Source organism: Gracilinanus agilis, chromosome 5 (assembly GCF_016433145.1).
Source record: "Gracilinanus agilis isolate LMUSP501 chromosome 5, AgileGrace, whole genome shotgun sequence".
Lineage (NCBI taxonomy): Eukaryota > Metazoa > Chordata > Mammalia > Didelphimorphia > Didelphidae > Gracilinanus > Gracilinanus agilis.
In genome coordinates this window covers 137,382,911-137,400,139 of record NC_058134.1, presented here as the reverse complement: position 1 = coordinate 137,400,139, position 17,229 = coordinate 137,382,911, and the positions used below count along the sequence as shown (strand labels likewise).

The 17,229-nt window shown below is 33.0% G+C and overlaps 1 protein-coding gene across 1 annotated transcript in view; it reads right to left on the bottom strand.

The window, feature by feature from the left end:
* Positions 1–17,229, bottom strand: part of ASZ1 (ankyrin repeat, SAM and basic leucine zipper domain containing 1) — a 63,004-nt gene that overhangs the window by 36,154 nt on the left and 9,621 nt on the right. Inside the window, exons 4-8 of the mRNA XM_044679488.1 lie at positions 14,857–14,968; positions 4,701–4,812; positions 4,097–4,231; positions 2,524–2,648; positions 370–445 (exon numbers count right to left, since the gene is read on the bottom strand). Coding sequence (XP_044535423.1) covers positions 370–445; positions 2,524–2,648; positions 4,097–4,231; positions 4,701–4,812; positions 14,857–14,968 — 560 coding nt within the window. The remainder of the gene's footprint in view (positions 1–369; positions 446–2,523; positions 2,649–4,096; positions 4,232–4,700; positions 4,813–14,856; positions 14,969–17,229) is intronic.

Below are 17,229 nucleotides of genomic sequence, written 5' to 3'. Positions count from 1 at the left end.
GCCATAGTTTGTCCATCACTGCCCTATATAGATACTTGAATAAAAAGAATGATTACAGAAAGTGTGATACATGAAGAGAATAATTTGTTCATTAAGACCTAATGTTTTGCTAAGAAATAAAATAGCTGTGGAATTCTTTTCATAGTGATGTGTGTCAGGTATGGCAACTATTAAAATTCTGGAATTGTAAAGCATACATAAGATGGTACTTAAGAGTCAATAAAGCAAAATTTCAGGCCAATTATGAAAAGAAAAAATAGTTTAAAAAACTTAAAAAAATCATAAAATAATTTGATATTATAAAAGCCTCTGAGAATATTGCATTTCACAGTAAAATACAGTAAAAAAATATTTTTAATAAAAACCTACCTTTAGTAATTCTGTCATATGCTCAAGTCCAAGTCCATGTAAAAATAGTTCAAGATCACCAAAAGCTGTATATGAACTATGGATATTTCGTGACAATACGATAAGAAGAAAAGTGCATAAACCAACAAGTAACTAATACTTATCAAATATTCTAAATTAAAAATATTTTTATAGATATACACTAGACACTACATGTAGCAATATCAAGATTTCTAAAGTTGGAAAGATATATAAATGGTATTAAAAATTATGATGATGAAACATAGAAGTCTATGGCAATAAATTCCTACTTTATAAATACTTTCCAGTATTGAGGGTAACATTACCGGGTACTTATTCACCTTAATTTAAGTGTAATAGTCATAAATTTTAGAGAAATTTTTTATTGTAAAAATTACTTCCTTGCCAAAAGGACGAATAACTGAAAAAAACAGATACATTAATACTTGAACATCATCTTGGAACTAGACTCAACAAAGGCTGAGTAGAAATCTAGCCTTATACTCTTCCTAGCTGTTTTAGCCTGGGCAAATCATTTTATCTGTCTACTTTGGTTTCTTCAGCTATAAAATAGGGATAATAATACCATCTACCAGAGGCAGATGGGTAGCTCAGTGGACTGAGACCCGGGTCTAGAGATGGGAGTTCCTAGGTTCAAATCTGCCCTCAGACATGTCCTAGCTGTGTGACCCTGAGCAAGTCACAACCCCCAATGCTTAGCCCTTACTGCTCTTCTCCCTTAGAACCAATACGCAGTATTGATTCTAAGATGGAAGGTAAGGGTTTAAAAAAATAGTATCTACCTTTCCAAGGTTATTTTGAAGATCAAATGAGATAGTATTTTAAAGTGTGTATTGCAAACTTTAAAGTTATATGGAATCGATCAATCAATAAGCATTTATTAAAAGCACATTATGTGCCAGGTAAGGTAGCTAGGTGATACAGGGGACAGAATATATAGGCTGGAGTAAGGAAGACCTAATTTAAAATTTGACCTCAGGTGTGATCCAGGGCAAGCCACTTAACCCTGTTTGCCTCTGTTTCCTCCTCTGTAAAATGAGCTAAAGAAGGAAATGGCAAACCACCTTACTATCTTTGTCTAGAAAGCTCCAAATGGGGGCACACAGAGTTGGACACAACTGAAATAATTAACAACAAAATGTTCCAGGCCACTGTGCTAAGTGCTGGGGATACAAAAAGAAGCAAAAGATAGTCTCTGCCCTTAAGGAGCTCATAATAAAATAGAGGAGACAACATACAAACATATACAAAGCAAACTATACAGAAAATTAATAGAAAATCATTAACAGAGGATAGGCACTATAATTATTAAGAGGGACTGGTGAAGGCTTCCTATTGGAGGTGGAGTTTTATTTGGTACTTAAAGGAAACCAGGGACACCAGTCAGTAGTTAGCATTTTTGGCTTGAGGGATAGCCAGAGAGAATTTACAGAGCTAAGAGATGGAATATCTTGTTTGTGGAAAGGCCAGGATGGCCTGTGTCACTGGTTGAAAGCTGAGAAAGGAAGATGGAAAAAAGACAGGAAAGATAGGATAGGAGGGGGCTGAGTTATGAAGGGTTTTGAAGTTAAGCAAAGCATTTTATATTTGTTCCTGAAAGTTATATGAAGCTACTAGAATTTATTGAGTAGTGAAGTGGCATGATCAGACATGAGTTTTAGGAAAATCACTTTCGTGGCTGGATGAAGGATGAATTGGAGTAAGGAGAAACTTGAGGCTGACCTACCAGAAAGCTATTGCAATAATTAAAGTGTGAGGTGATGAGGGCCTGCAATAAAATGATGGCAATGTCAGGGATGAAAAGGGAATATATTCAGGAGATGGAGCAAAGGTGAAATCAGCAGTGGCAACAGTTTGGATATAGAGTCTGGGGAATGAGAGATGGTGAGGAATTTAAGATGGCTCCAAGGCTGTGAGATTGAAGGCATGGGAGGATGTCCTCTACAGTAATAGGGAAGGTAGGAGGGGAGAAATGTTAATTCGTGATATATTTGCAAAAACTTAAAAATGAAACTTACAGTATTCAAATTATTGAATGATTATTCACAGTCATTAAGTTTCTAACAATTTACATAATTAATTGACACTGAATTACAATTTAACTAATTTTAAATTTTAGTGATGTAACTTTACCTAAATTTGTGGTCTTTTCCAGTCTCACCATCTGTTGTCAAAAGTCTACATATAGCTTCCTCTTTAGTTAAATGTTGGAGCTTTCCTTGCAATGGGTTCACAGTCAAAGAAAGTAAAGTGAAGAGCTGAAAATTTTAACAAACTGATTTAAATATAGCAAATATTAATGGCGACTACCATGTTAACTTTAAATAAAGTCACAAGTTCACTCATTCTCAGTGGGGATTTTAGCAAGGAGAAGGAGACAAAACTATTTTTTTCAAATTAATTCCTTTAAGAAAAATAATCAGAAGATCAAGTATATTTTAAAATTATTAACAGGAAAAATAGGCTTCAAAAATCCACTTAAAATTAGAAAATGAAAACTATAAAAAGAATGAAAATACACAATAGTAGTGAGGAAATTCATCCTCATATCTAAAAGATATACAACTCTAAGTGTAAGACCTATTTAAACAGTCTAATTGGCCAGTGCTTAGGGTATATTTGACACAATTCTGATTAGTCATGTCAAAACATTTCAAACACACACAGAACACACATAAATCTCAGCTCTCTTTGGGAGATAATTTAAGAAGTAAATTGTGTATGGTAACATAATTATTTTTGAATGAAATCAAATATAGACTATGTATAAATTAATCTTAATAGTAGTACAGCTAAAAACTGCTTTGTCCAAATTTAAGATAAAAGATATAAATGTTAGAAATTTATTTCGGTGATTATTTTGACTCAGCATAGATGATGTTAGTCAATTATCATGATGGTCTTTTGGTCTCATTCAATAAGCAGTGATTAAGTTCCTGTACCACACAAGGCACTGATGATTACATATGAGAAATAAAATTCAATGTTACATTCTGTTATGCTCTAAAAAACTGATCCTAAATGTTTTATTTTGAACTTTGGAATTTATTTTCAAGACTAAAAAACTTAATTTTTTAACTAAAGTTTTCGGCCTTTAGCTAAAACATCCAAATTCTGACCTAATATTAATGTCAACCCAATAATTTACAAATGTTATACAAATATTCAATGTTTACTATTACAGATATTAACACTCAGTATTTAGAATCAAGTATAAACATCTTGATTTATACTTTTGCATATTTATTTGGGTGGCAAGTGAAACAAATTAAATATTACCTTCTGAATTAATTTCTTTGAATTAAAATTGCAAAATCTAATCTTACTTTCATATGTTCAATTTTGGACACGCAGCTGGCTTTCTTTATAGGAAAATTAATTAATTTTAAACATTTATATTCTGTATGTTCACATAAACATCTTAACATAGTTTCATTTCTCATGGTAAATGATTTTGTCAAGCTTTTATAACATTTTAAATTTAGCAAATCAGACAATTACATTTCATATTCATGTGAAACTCTGAATGGAATTTAAATGAAATTTTAATTACTCTGTTTTAGGGAAAAACCTTTGTAACACTTCAACCTTTTAATGCTTGCCACATACACTATTATAATTTTATCAAAGGGTAAAACATTTTATCTCTGACAAAGCATCAGGTTGTCTCCATCTTCTCCTTCTACCTTTATAATTGGGACAATACCTCTGGATGTTTATTTCTTTTAGCAATCTCTCCTGCTGTCTTTCCATCTTTAGTTTGTATTGTTTTATTAGCTCCCAGTTCAAGCAACTTCAAAACTACACTTTTATGACCCTGACGTGCTGCCCACATTAAGGCCTAAAAAAAAAGAATTAAGAAAAAGTTTTCAGTAGAAAAACAAATTAAAAAGCAAATATCAATAAATAGGAATCATTTCATCTTACTATATCTGAATTACTAAAATTAAATTCCAAAACCTGCCATCATCACTATTTTAATAAAAATATATAAAAAATAAGGTCTAAGTTTTGTGGTGCTTTGGAATTAAAAAAATCTTTCCAATTAACTTGTTATTAATGCAAAATTTCCCCCCTATGTAATATTTCTATTTGAGTGGCTAGGTTTAACAGTTATATAGAGGTCCTGTTTGCCTGAGGCAAAAAAAAAAAACATAGGAAGAAGGTGTCATTCTTCTAACATCAGAAAGTATCAGGAAAAAAGAGTCTATTACCTTCTAATTTTCCCTATTGACTGAAGGAATTTTCTACACCTTATCAATGTTGTAGAAACAAAAGCCTTTAACAAAGGAAAATAGAAGGAATCATACTGTATAACCATTTTCATCTTGGGCATTTATTTCTGCTCCATGAGCAACAAGGAGAGCAACAACCTGAGGATGGCCTTCTCGTGCTGCATACATGATTGGAGTCATACATTTTCTAGGGAAAAACAAAAGAAATATTCAATATTTAAATGACATTTGTTAATATTGCTACTGGAAAGTACTTGTTTTCAATTATTCAAATTCTTTTGGTGTTGTAATAGAGAATAAGAAATGAAGATTTATGACATCAATATGTTTAAAAATGGGAAAATCATACCAATAAAAGTAATCAACAAAAAGAAAGAGGCTTTCTTCGTACTGTATGATAAATGTTTACACAGCACCCTCTAGTGAAATTCTATGTGATATTTACTAAAAGAATGTCATAATTTCTTTTAGGAAACTTAAATCTTTTTCACTCAGATAAAAGGACTGATAAGGCCTGTACAAATCTGTATTTGAAGATTCTTGCTCAAAAATTTTTTGAGACCTAGCATCAGAACAGCATTTAAAGATGAAACTATAAGGATGATAAGATTAAAAAATAGAAAAGTTCAGTCACAAAGTATTTAATATATACCTATATGCCAGGTGTTATGCAATGTATTTGGGGAGAAGCAGAATAAAGACAGTTTTAAAAAGTCTCTATTCTGTGAAACGATATGTAAACAGTTATGTACAAAACCAGGATTTATACAAAGTAAATTGGACATAATCTCTGAGGGAAGGCACTGATATTAAGGACTGGGAAAAAATCTTAGAGAAGGTAGAAGTAGGTCCAATTTAGATCAAACATGGAGTGCACAAAGGAAAAAAATGTATAGAATTCCTGGAAACCCAGGCAAGGGTTAAGCTTTGAAGGGCACTGCATATCAAACATTAAAGTTTTTATTTTAGGTTTGAGGTAACAGGGAGTTATTGGAACTCTGAATAACATAGTGCTATGGTCAGAGCTGTCCTTTAGGAATATCACTTTGACATCTTAGTGGAGAATAGAATGGAAAAGGAAGAAAAAGAATCCATTATGAGGCTATTATAATAGTTGAGGTGAAAGGCAATAAGGACTTATGTAGGGTGATAGGTTAAAGTGGAGGCAAAAGGGCAAATATAAGAGATGATGTGGAGGGAGATAAACTTGACAAGAGGCAGAGAGCTTAATTAAAAGTACTCCTGGACTGAAAACCTGGGGGTTAGAAGGGAAGTAATGCCCCTGACAAATGGAAAATTGGGAAGATGAGTGGAAAGGAAAAGGTAATGAAGTCTGTTTTGGACAGTACTAGAACATTTCACAAAACTGTTAACTTTGCCAATTATGATTTTATGTTATCTAATCTTAATCTGATACTACTAAAAGGCATTATAGATCTCACATATTATCTTGGTATATGGTGTTAGATGTGGATCTAGTTCTTACTAAATTGCTTTCCAGTTTCCTTAGCAATTTTTGTTAAATGTTGATTTCTTACTCTACCCAAAACAGTGGATCTTAAAGAGTTTAACAAACATCAGATTATTGTTGTTCTGTCATTTCAGTTTTCGCTCTTTGTAATGACATGTGGGGCTTTTTTGGCAAAGATACCAGAATAGTTTGCCATTTCCTTATCTAGCTCATTTTACAAATAAAGAAACTGAGGCAAACAGGACTAAGTGACTTGCCCTGGGTCACATAGCCAATAAGTGTCTGTGGACAAATTTGAACTCCAGGCTTGGCATGCTAGGAGAGTTAATCCTGTCTTCACAATCTGGTGAGGTACTAAATAGGGGTACTTAAGTTATTGTTAACCAAAGTGTTAACTCAAAATAGATAAAAGAAATAAAGGATTCCCTTTCATAAGTGTAAACTCAAAATAAACAAAGAGAACAAAGAATTCCCGTTTCACAATTGGGTAGACCCATTGTAGCAAACTTATGAATGGAGATGGACAAGAATTGCACAGAACAATGGAGGAATGGATGTGTTCTTTCTCTTACAGGAGCACACACTGTGAGCACTGTACGGCTCTCATGAAATTACATTTTAAAAAATGTGGCGTTTATGGCTCTCACGGCCAAAAAGGTTGCCGACCCCTAGTGTAGAAGATGGATGGGAGAGTTTTAGTCTTGAGGCAGGGAGATTAGTTAGAATGCTATTCCAACAGTTTAGAAAAAACTGTTAAAAGCCTGAAGTAGAAGTGGTGGTGATGTGAGAAGAAAGGGAAGAGAAACAAGAGATATTGTGACTGTACAAACTATATTTGGCAATTGAATGGATATGAGGGATTGGGAATAATGAAGAGTCAAGGTTAAAAAAAAAAACAGGCTGCAAACCTTATTGACTAGAAAAAATGGTGGCCTTCAAGAGAAGTATCTAGGTTCAGAAGAAGGTGGGTTTTGAGGAAAAAATAATTAGGCTAGTTTTAAACCTACTAAGTAATAGGGACTCAACTAAATTAAATAGAAAAATATGCAAATTTCTGTTTTGTACATAAAACCTGTACATAAAAAATTATTTGTGATTTAAGGCAATTTATGTCTGAGGTTTCCCCTCCATTTCCCTAAATTATCAAGAGGGTTTTTTTGTGTTTTGTTTTTATAACCAGCAGTCTTTTTCATATTTTATTGTAGGATTGAGGTCCAGAGAGAATGTCTCCATTATTGACCCAATTAAGCTCTTAATTCACAAAATGAGACATGAAAAGAATTAAGTTTAATTAAATAAAACTAGATTTCATCGTAGTTATTTAGCATCTGGATATTCTAATAGTACCTTGAAAAATCCTATTATTGGCAAGAGGAAATACTGTTCCAATGAAGGTATTATGCTGCTACCCTTTCCTTTACTAATAAGTTAGAAGAAATGAAAGCCTTATAGACAATAAACTGGTCTATTTCATTGGCACCACCTATCACAAAATAGAAAAATGGGAAGAAGTTGCCAAAAATATAACTTTTGTTGTTGTAATTTAATGATAGGCACTAGAATGAATAGAGGTTGTGATAATCTTGATGTAGAAAGTAAGATTTTAGCTGGGACTTAAAGGAAGCGAGGGTAGCTAGGAGGCAGAGAAAAGGAAGAAGAACATTTCAGGAATGGGTGACCATTGGGGAAAATGACTAAAGTCAAGAAATAAAGTTTCTGAGGAACAACAAGGTAGAGTGAAGAGTACTTTTAGGATGGAGAGCAATGTAAGAAGATTGGAAAGGTGTATTATGGAATGGTTATCAAGAGCCTAAATGCTAAAGGATTTTATATTTGATACTGGAGGTTACAGGGAGCCATTGGAGTTTACCGAATATAAGTATGACATGGTCAGACCTGTACTAATGAAGATCACATTGACAGCTGAATGAAGAATGGCCTGAGAAGACACTTGTGGGAGGCAGAACAACCATCAGGCTATTGCAATAAGTCAGATATTAGATGTTGTACACAGGAGGTATTAGTGTCACAGGAGAGAAGAGGGTATAGTTATGAAGGTAAAATCACCAGACCTTGGCAAAAGATTGATATGGAAGATGATAGTGAAGCATCAAAAATAACAACAAAGTTTAAGCCTGGGGGACTAGAAGGATGGTGGCACCCTCAAAAGTAACAGGGAAGTTTTGAAGGGGGGAGGGTTTGGGTGAAAAGGATAAATTAGGAATTAGTTTAGAAATTTAAAGTTCTCTAAAACTGTTAAGTATTACAGTTGATCAATTACTACCATTACAATAACTCAGAAAATAATTCAAATAAAATATTTCTAACTAATCTAAACCACTGGGAATAATCAATACAACTGTGTTATCTCTGTGAGAGAACTTTCAAATGTGAAATGAGAATTTCCATGGCTTCATACCACGTTAGTCATCATGATTGCCTAAAAGGATAAATTTCTTGGGGCTTTGACAAATGTGGAAATGAATAGGCTGAATACATCTTGAGAATTCTTTAAAATTAAAGGTTTTCCTTTTCCCTTGCTCACCTTAGGAAAAAAACCTAATAGTGCTACTGATGGTTCAAAAGGTTTATACAGTTTTAGAACTCTGAGTATATATATAAATTCCAGATTGCTCTCCAATAGGGTTCAGTCAATTTATAGTTCACCAGCAGTGTATTAGTGTCCCTATTTTTCCACATCCCTTTCAACATTTGTCATTTTGCCCTCTTTATCATTTTAGACAATCTGATTGGTGTTGAGATGTTATCTTGGAGTTGTTTTGATTTGCATTTCTCTAATCAATAATGATTTAAAGAGTTTCTTCAACTAAAATCTTTTGATTCATATCTTTTGACCATTTATCAATTGGAAAATGGTACATATTTTTATATAATTGACAAAAGTTCTATAAATATTTATAGCTGTTCTTTTTGTGGTAGCAGAGAACTGGAAACTGAAGGGTTGTCCATCAATTGGGGAATGGCCAAACAAGTTGTAGTATATAATTGTAATAGAATACTATTGTGACATAAGAAATGTCAAACAAGATATGAAGTGATGCAAAGTGAAGTGAACAGAACCAGGAAAAGGTTAAATACACAGTAACAACAAAAATATATGATGATCAATTGTGAATGAATTAACTAATATCAATAAGGCAGGGACAACTCCAAGGGACTTATGACAAAAAAAGATCTTCACTGCCACAGAAAGAACAGTAAGAGTCTGAATGCAGATTGAAACATACCATTCTTTACTTTTTTTTTCTCCATGAATTTTTTTCTAGTGTAAACAATATGTCTTGTTTTACAACATGATGAATAGGGAAATATATATGATATGATAATATATGTATAAACTGTATCATATTATCTGTCTTCTTGGGGAAGCATGGGAGGGAAAAAACATAGGTTGAAAAATATCTGAAAACAAATACTAAAAATTGTATAGACATAATTTGGGAAAAATTTTAATAAGCAAATTTGTATGCAAGACAGATCAGGACATTGCAAAACAAATTTTCAATTCAATTCTGCAAGATATACAATTTCCTAAGAAAGGAGAACAAAAGCTCATATAAAAATGACAAATTCTTTACTTATACTATCACATTTGGCTTTTATGATAATTTTATATTTATACAAGCAGTATCATCCTCATTTGGCAGAGGGAACTGAGGTTCAAAGAAGCTGAATAAAAGTACAAAGCTACATAGCCCCAAAATGATCAGGCTATGAATTGTCTCTATGGCTTCTGACTAGCTCCAAGCTATTACATTTATACTCTGATGGGGTGCCAGATACTCCTTCCATTGGAACAAATGGAAATCCTCTTGTACTTCTTAAGCTAGTTCATAGTTTTCTATAAATCCCTCACTTAGAATTTACCAACATAATGGAGGTATTTTTGACACTGAACTACACCATGCTACCTCTCACAATTAAGAAATGCCTATCCATGGAACAATGAGCAAACTTATTCACTATCTAAACTCTACTTTGGGCTATTTTTTGAAGGGGAAGGTTTTCCTCAAAATTTCTTCAGAGGTTGGACAGGGTGACTCCCTTCCTTTAAAGAACAGTTAGTTAATTTTATAAAAGTTTATCTTATATTTTTATTATTATTACCTTACTCCATGTAAATTAGATGAACTGATAATAATCTTTTGACATAAGAAATCACTACACAATACAGGAATGCCAGATAACTTCACTTCTCTAGAATACTGCTAAAATCCAGAAATCAAAGGAAAAGCCTTTTGAGAATTTGAAACACCTGCCACAAAGCTCATATAGGTTGTTCAATATAGGAAAAGTATTCAGGACTATAATAAAGTCTATTTGTTATATTTAACATAAAAATTTAACAAGCTTGAGTATATGGTTACCCATAAGATTAGAAGTAGAAACAGAAAAATGACAAGAAGAAGAAACCACAAGTGACACTGGAAAAGACAGAAAAGAAATAAAACTGGATGCTAATTAAAACTCTAGTAGTTTAGAACTCTAGTAGTTTAGAAAACTTAACATAGTGGATAAATAGTCCCATACACCTCAATAATGATTGAAGGCATCACTGAATCTATATGTTCAAATGTGGACACTTTCTACACAAGGGAAGACTGTAAACTCACCATACTTATCAAGCTATAAGATCATCTAATTTACCTTTCTATACATTCTTTTTTAAAAAAAAACCCTTAACTTCTATGTATTGGCTCATAGGTAGAAAAGTGGTAAGGGTGGGCAATGGGGGTCAGGTGACTTGCCCAGGGTCACACAGCTGGGAAGTGTCTGAGGCCGGATTTGAACCTAGGACCTCCCATCTCTAGGCCTGACTCTCAATCCACTGAGCTACCCAGCTGCCCCTCTATACATTCTTGAAAGAGGATCTAAACCAGGAGGTGGAGATGGTGGAGTAGAGAAGTGCTCAACTAAGCTCTCCTAAATTCCCCTCCAAACAACTAGATGACAATGAGGCGATGATTTAAAAAAAACAAAACTGAGGGATGAAAAAGAGGGATGAACTGAGAGAAGGGGGGAGGGAGAAGAACAATGAGGAGCATGATCTCACATAAAAGAGGCTGGTAAAGAAAAGGTTTTACGAAGGGGTAGAGGGCAACGCTTAAAAGTCATTCTCATCAGAATTAGCTGGGGGGGGGAGGGTTGGGAGAGAGGGGAAGAACATGAAACATGTAACTATGGGAAAATATTCAAAATTAAAAAATTAAAATAAAAAAATCCCCAATTCTGAACTGGAAATCCTGAAAGTCAAAGGAGAGAGATTAATAAAATTATAAGTGAGAAAATCATTGTACTAATACATAAAGCAAGAAGTTGGTTTTATGAAAAAAACCAACAACAATAAAACAGAAAAACCACAGGATAATTTGATTAAAAAGAAGAAAACAAAATTATAATTATCAAAAATGAGAACAGTAAATTCACCACTAATGAAGAGAAAATTAAAGCAATTATTAGCAGTTATTTTACCCAACTATCTGCCAATAAAACTGACAATCTAATTGAAATATTTACAAAACTATAAACTGTGTAACTTAATAGAAGTGGAAGTAGAATACTTTAATAATCTCAGAAAAAGAAATTGAACAAGCTATAAATGAACTCCCCAATAAGAAATTCCCAGGACTAAAAGGATTTACAAGTGAATTCTACCAAAAAGTTAAATAACAATTAATTCCAATACTATATAAACTATCTGGAAAAACAGGTAAAGAAGGAGTCCTACCAAATTCATTTTATGACACAAACATGTTACTGATACTTAAACCAGGAAAGGCAAAAGTAAAGAAAGTTGTAGACCAATTTCACTTATATATATATTGATGTAGAAATTTAAATACTAGGAAGGGGACTACAGCAATTTATCACAAAAATCATTCACTATGACCAGGTGGGTTTTACACCAGGAACGCAGGCCTGACTCCATATTAGGCAAACTAATAGCATAATTCACTACAACCATAACATAAGCCAACAAAAATCATGTGCTTTTCTTAGAAGACGCAGAAAAAGCTTTTGAAAAATACATCATTTGTTCCTATTAAAATATTAGAAAATATGGGAAATTAATGGATCTATTTTTAAAATGGTAAGCAGTATCTATCTAAAATCATCAGCAAGAATTTTCTGTAATGTGGATAAGCTAAAAGCCTTGCTAGAAAACTTATGAAAAGTAGAATGGACTAAATGGAAAAGAAGGACCAAAAGGTCATCGAACAAATTCATTCTTTAAAAATTAGAACTGGGCAAATAGAAGCTAATGACTGCATGAGACATCAAGAAACAATAAAACAAAATCTAAAGAATGAAAAAAAAAGAAAATATGAAATATCTCATAAAAAATCTGACCTGGAAAATAGATTCAGAAAAGACAATTTAAGAATTATTGGACTACCTGAAAGTCATGATTTAAAAAAAAAAGCCTAGACCTCATACTAAAATGAGATTATCAAAGAAAACTGCCCAGACATTCTTGAACAAGAGGGTAAAATAGAAATGAAAAGAATCCACATATCTTCTCCTGCAAAAAATCCTCAAGGCAGAAGAGCTGTTAACAGCTGAGCAACTGGGATAAGTGACTTGCCCAGGGTCACATAGCTAGGAAGTATTCCAAGGCCAGTTTGAATCTAGGACCTCCCATCTCCAAGTCTGGCTCTTTGTCTACTAAATCACATAGTTGTCCCTTAATAGAATTTTAGAATAGCTGGATGTGATAGATTTCTGGAAATTATTGAATGAGAATAGAAAACTATACTTTATCTCTGTATGGCACCTTAAGAAACACTGACCATGTATTAGGGTAAAGAACACATCATAAAGATAGCAAACCAGAACTATTAAATGTATTTTTTACTGATCATAATGCAATAAAATATATTCAATAAAAGGCCTTTGAAGCAAATATTAAAAGTAATCAGAGACTAAAGGCCAAAGAACAGATCATGAAAATAATCAATAATTTCATTAAAGATAATTACAACAATGAGAAAACAGCAAAATTTGGGGATATAGTTCAACACTTTCATCAGTAAGAGAGAAAGTGCTGATAGATTAATTGGATGTGCAATGAGAAAAATAATTTGAAAGCCAACAATTTTAATACTCTCAAAGCAGAAATACTGAAAAATTGAAGAAGACATTAACAAAAATGAAAGCAAACCCCCCTGTTAAATTAATGAACAATATTAGGAGCTGGTTTCTTGAAAAACAAATAATAAAATAGAAAAACCATTAGTTAATCTGATTTTAAAAAATTTCAGAACTTTAATCTAGTGATGAGGCCTTACTTGGTAAAATTTGGCTCCTGCTTCTCAGCAGAGGTGATATGAAAGAAATTTTTTGTTACACTTAAAGTGTTGATTTAGATCACTTGACTTTATTTGTTAGAAGAGATGGCTCTACGGGGGTCAAGAGGATAAATTAGTAGAAATTTACAGATGATCAGTTTCATATATACCTCTCTTTTGTTTATTCATTTTTGTCTCTGTGCTCTATCAGCACTTGGTATATTGTTAGCACTTAGTAAATACTTGCTAATTAATTATATTTGATACCTTTTTTTAAGTACATAATAAAAAAAGAAAATTTAGAAAAAAGGGGTACAAAGTGGAAGCAATAATTGTAGGCTACTTTTTCTAGGTAGATAAGCCTAAAGGCATAGTGGGGCCAAGTGAAGCCCTTTTTAAAGATGATGGTGATATGAATATGTATGAAAGCAGAAGGAAGGAAATCAGTGGATAATTAGAGGTTCAAAATTAGAAAAAGAGAGATCATTTAAAAAAGCAATCTGCTACAGGAGATGGAATGGACTGGGACCAAAGACTTGGGTACTGGAATGATGTTGTTAAGAAGGGACTGAAGTACAGATCATATTAACCAAAGATACTACCCATCAACAAGTGTGAGGAAGTAAGGATATTTAATGAGATTAATTTCAAAAGATCATAGGGGAAAAAAAGTCAAATCAATTCTACTAGCCTAGCCTTTAGATTATAGAATAGATTTTTCCAGAGAGGATGGCTAAGATGCTGCGTGCTACTATGGAGCCTCCCAAATTCAAAGCAATCTCTAGAAATAGTAAACATAAAAATATAACCCAAGATATTGCACTAACTAGGAGTTTAATAAATATTTATTGGGTGAATGTATTTAATTTTGTGAATGCCTGTTCACTTCAATCCATTATGCATACTGTCATACATTATCTTTCACAATAGTAACTGAAAGAGTGAAAAAACAAATATGAAACAAGGGTAATAGCAGAATTTTTAGAATGAACTCAAGAAATCAAATCAATTTTCATTACTATTGACATGTGATTGGTTGATGAAGGTGTTTACAATTCATGATGGGAATTTATGGCTTTTGTGCAACTTGCTCAGCTGACCAGAATTTGAATTAGTTGAGGCTGAAAGACACATAAAAAGGCTTTGCCAGAGATGAATTGTTATCCCTTCAGGTATGTGGTTCATATAAAATATATGGGCAGCTTTTTCTTGTCATCACTCTCTCACATCTTTAAGAGTTATCTCTGAAAAGGAAAAAACAAAAGACTGCCACCACCATGCATTACTTTTGATACAAACATTAGGAACTTTAAAATCATAATTTTTGTGAAGAAAATATGTATTTATTCATGATAAAGAGTAGAGGCTAGGTTGACAATTGTTCTAAAGATGAATAAAAGTGAAGAAAAAAAGGCTTAGTTTTTATTAATAGTTCAAAATTTTCCCTTACCTGCAAGCAACATTTGGGTTAGCATTTCTTGAAAGTAGCAATTCTACACTCTTTAAAATCTGACCCTCTGAAGCACGTGCAGAACATGCAGCCATCAAAATAGTATACTGATCTAAAGGGGAAAAAATCCACATATTAAGAAAAAAATACACTAATTGTTTTAATAGCACATAACAATGAGAATAACGAGTCAGTTTTAGTTAGGAATTTCAGAGTCCTGTATGACATATACCAGTAAACAACTATGGACAAGTGTTAACTTTCTCAGGCTACATATTTCAAATGAACGGCTCATTTACACAGAGAGGGAGTTTCTATCCCCAAAGTCCTCCCATAGATAAAATTGCAGGTCTGGTCCTGCTCTCTCTGTTAGAAAACTATAATACATTATACATAGTTGCCAAGTAAATTATGTTCCAAAAATTTGTCTGTCCATCAGTTTCTAGAACTCAAAATAGTTTTCAAAACAATGTTGTACAATATAACTAGCTCTGGATTTTGGAGTGATAAGACCTGTATTTGAGTCCTGATTCTCTTGTTACCATATACTAGTCAAGTTATTTTTCTATAGAATGAAGATGTTGGACTAAATGTCCAAGAGGTCCTTTATAGCACTAACATACTGTGACTGTTTGAAATTGGGGTCAGGTTCCTAGGATATTTCATAAAAAGCCATATAATAAATATTCCATAAAAAAGCTTATAATATAGCCAAAACCTCCTTATAGTTGCATTATAGGACTTGATTTTTTTTACAGTGTTTCTACCTAAAAACTCAATTAGATCTCTTGTTCTAGAAGATTTCTAAGATACAGTTTGGGCACCAGGTATGAGAATTCCATTCTTCCTCATTTGTGAAACAGGGAATAATACAGAAGTAGATATACTAATGTTCAAGTACCTGAAAAATGGGAAGGAATGGGGACCCTGGGCATCCCTAATAGTAGAAAAGAAGACAATCGTGGCAATTTATGTAAGAAGATAGGTCCCTGGAGAGGATGATGGTTCACATTATATATGGATTTTCATGATGTGAGCAGACATAATTATGGACTTCTTGTACTGTTTCCTCCTGACTCATGCTGGTTGTCCTTTATTTTCTTACATATTTCCTGAATTCAAAGTACAAGAAGAAGAATCTAAAATATAGCTCCTCCTCTAACACTAACAAAAGAGGACAGTAGCATTTATAGTTTAACTGATTTTTCTTTTACTTACCCCCATAGGAAAAAATAAGAAAGAAGTAAGTTTGAAGTTGTCATTAAATTATAGAACTGCAGCTTATTTTTAAGATGTGGACAACGACCTTAAATTCACAGAATTTTTTATTTAGAAGGCACCTCTAATTAATCTAGAGCTCAAGTGTCCTAGCTCAAAGTTCAGGGCTTTTTCCATGATGTCATGTTACTAACAAGTCAAAATTTTCTCAAAACTCAAGTCCTTTAAGAAGTACATTTAAATTTCAGGCAGCTCTTAAAATAATTACTTTACATTCACTTTAAAAAATTAATTAAATTAAAATATCTATTAAACAAACATATTAATCATTTTTTATGTTCAAGGCACCATGCTGAATGATTAACAGATTTTTAAAAACAAAAAAGGAGTCTTGTCTTCAAGTTGGTCAATTAACAAGTATTTATAAGTACCTATTATGTGCCAGGCAATGTGCGAAGTCCTAAGCACACAAAGACACAAGACTCTCCCTGCCTTAAAGGAGCTGATAATAGAATAATTACAACAACATTGAAAATATTTGTACATTAGAAGCCAGGCACTAATATTAAGGCAGACTGGGAAAGACTTCTTTAAAAAAAATTTTTTTTAAACCCTTACTTTCCGTAATACTGTGTATTGGGTTTCAAGGCAGAAGAATGGTATGGGTTAGGCAATGGTGGTTAAGTGACTTGCTCAAAGTCACACAGTTAGGAAATGTCTAAGGACAGATTTGAATCCATGATATCCTTTCTGTAGGCCTGGCTCTCAATACCTAACTAGCTTCTCCCTAGGAAAGGCTTGTTTAAGAAGTTGGAACACTATTTGAGATATGAAAGGAGCCAGAGAAGGTAAGAGGATTTGGAGATGAAGAAAGAGAGTATTCTTGGTATACAGGGGACAAACGGTAAAAATGTCTGAAGTTGGGAGATGGGAATGTCTAGCTCAAGTTAAAGTAAGAAAGCCAATGTTACTGGATCAAAGAGTACTTTGTAAGAAGACTTAAAAGGTAGAAAGTGGCTTAAGGCACTTTAAAAGCCAAAAAGAGGAATTTATATTTGATCCTGGAGGCAAAAGAGAGCCACTGGAGTTGACTGAATGGGGTTAAGGTGTAGCATGGTTGTACTTGTAATAATGAAAGTAAAACATTAAATGTAA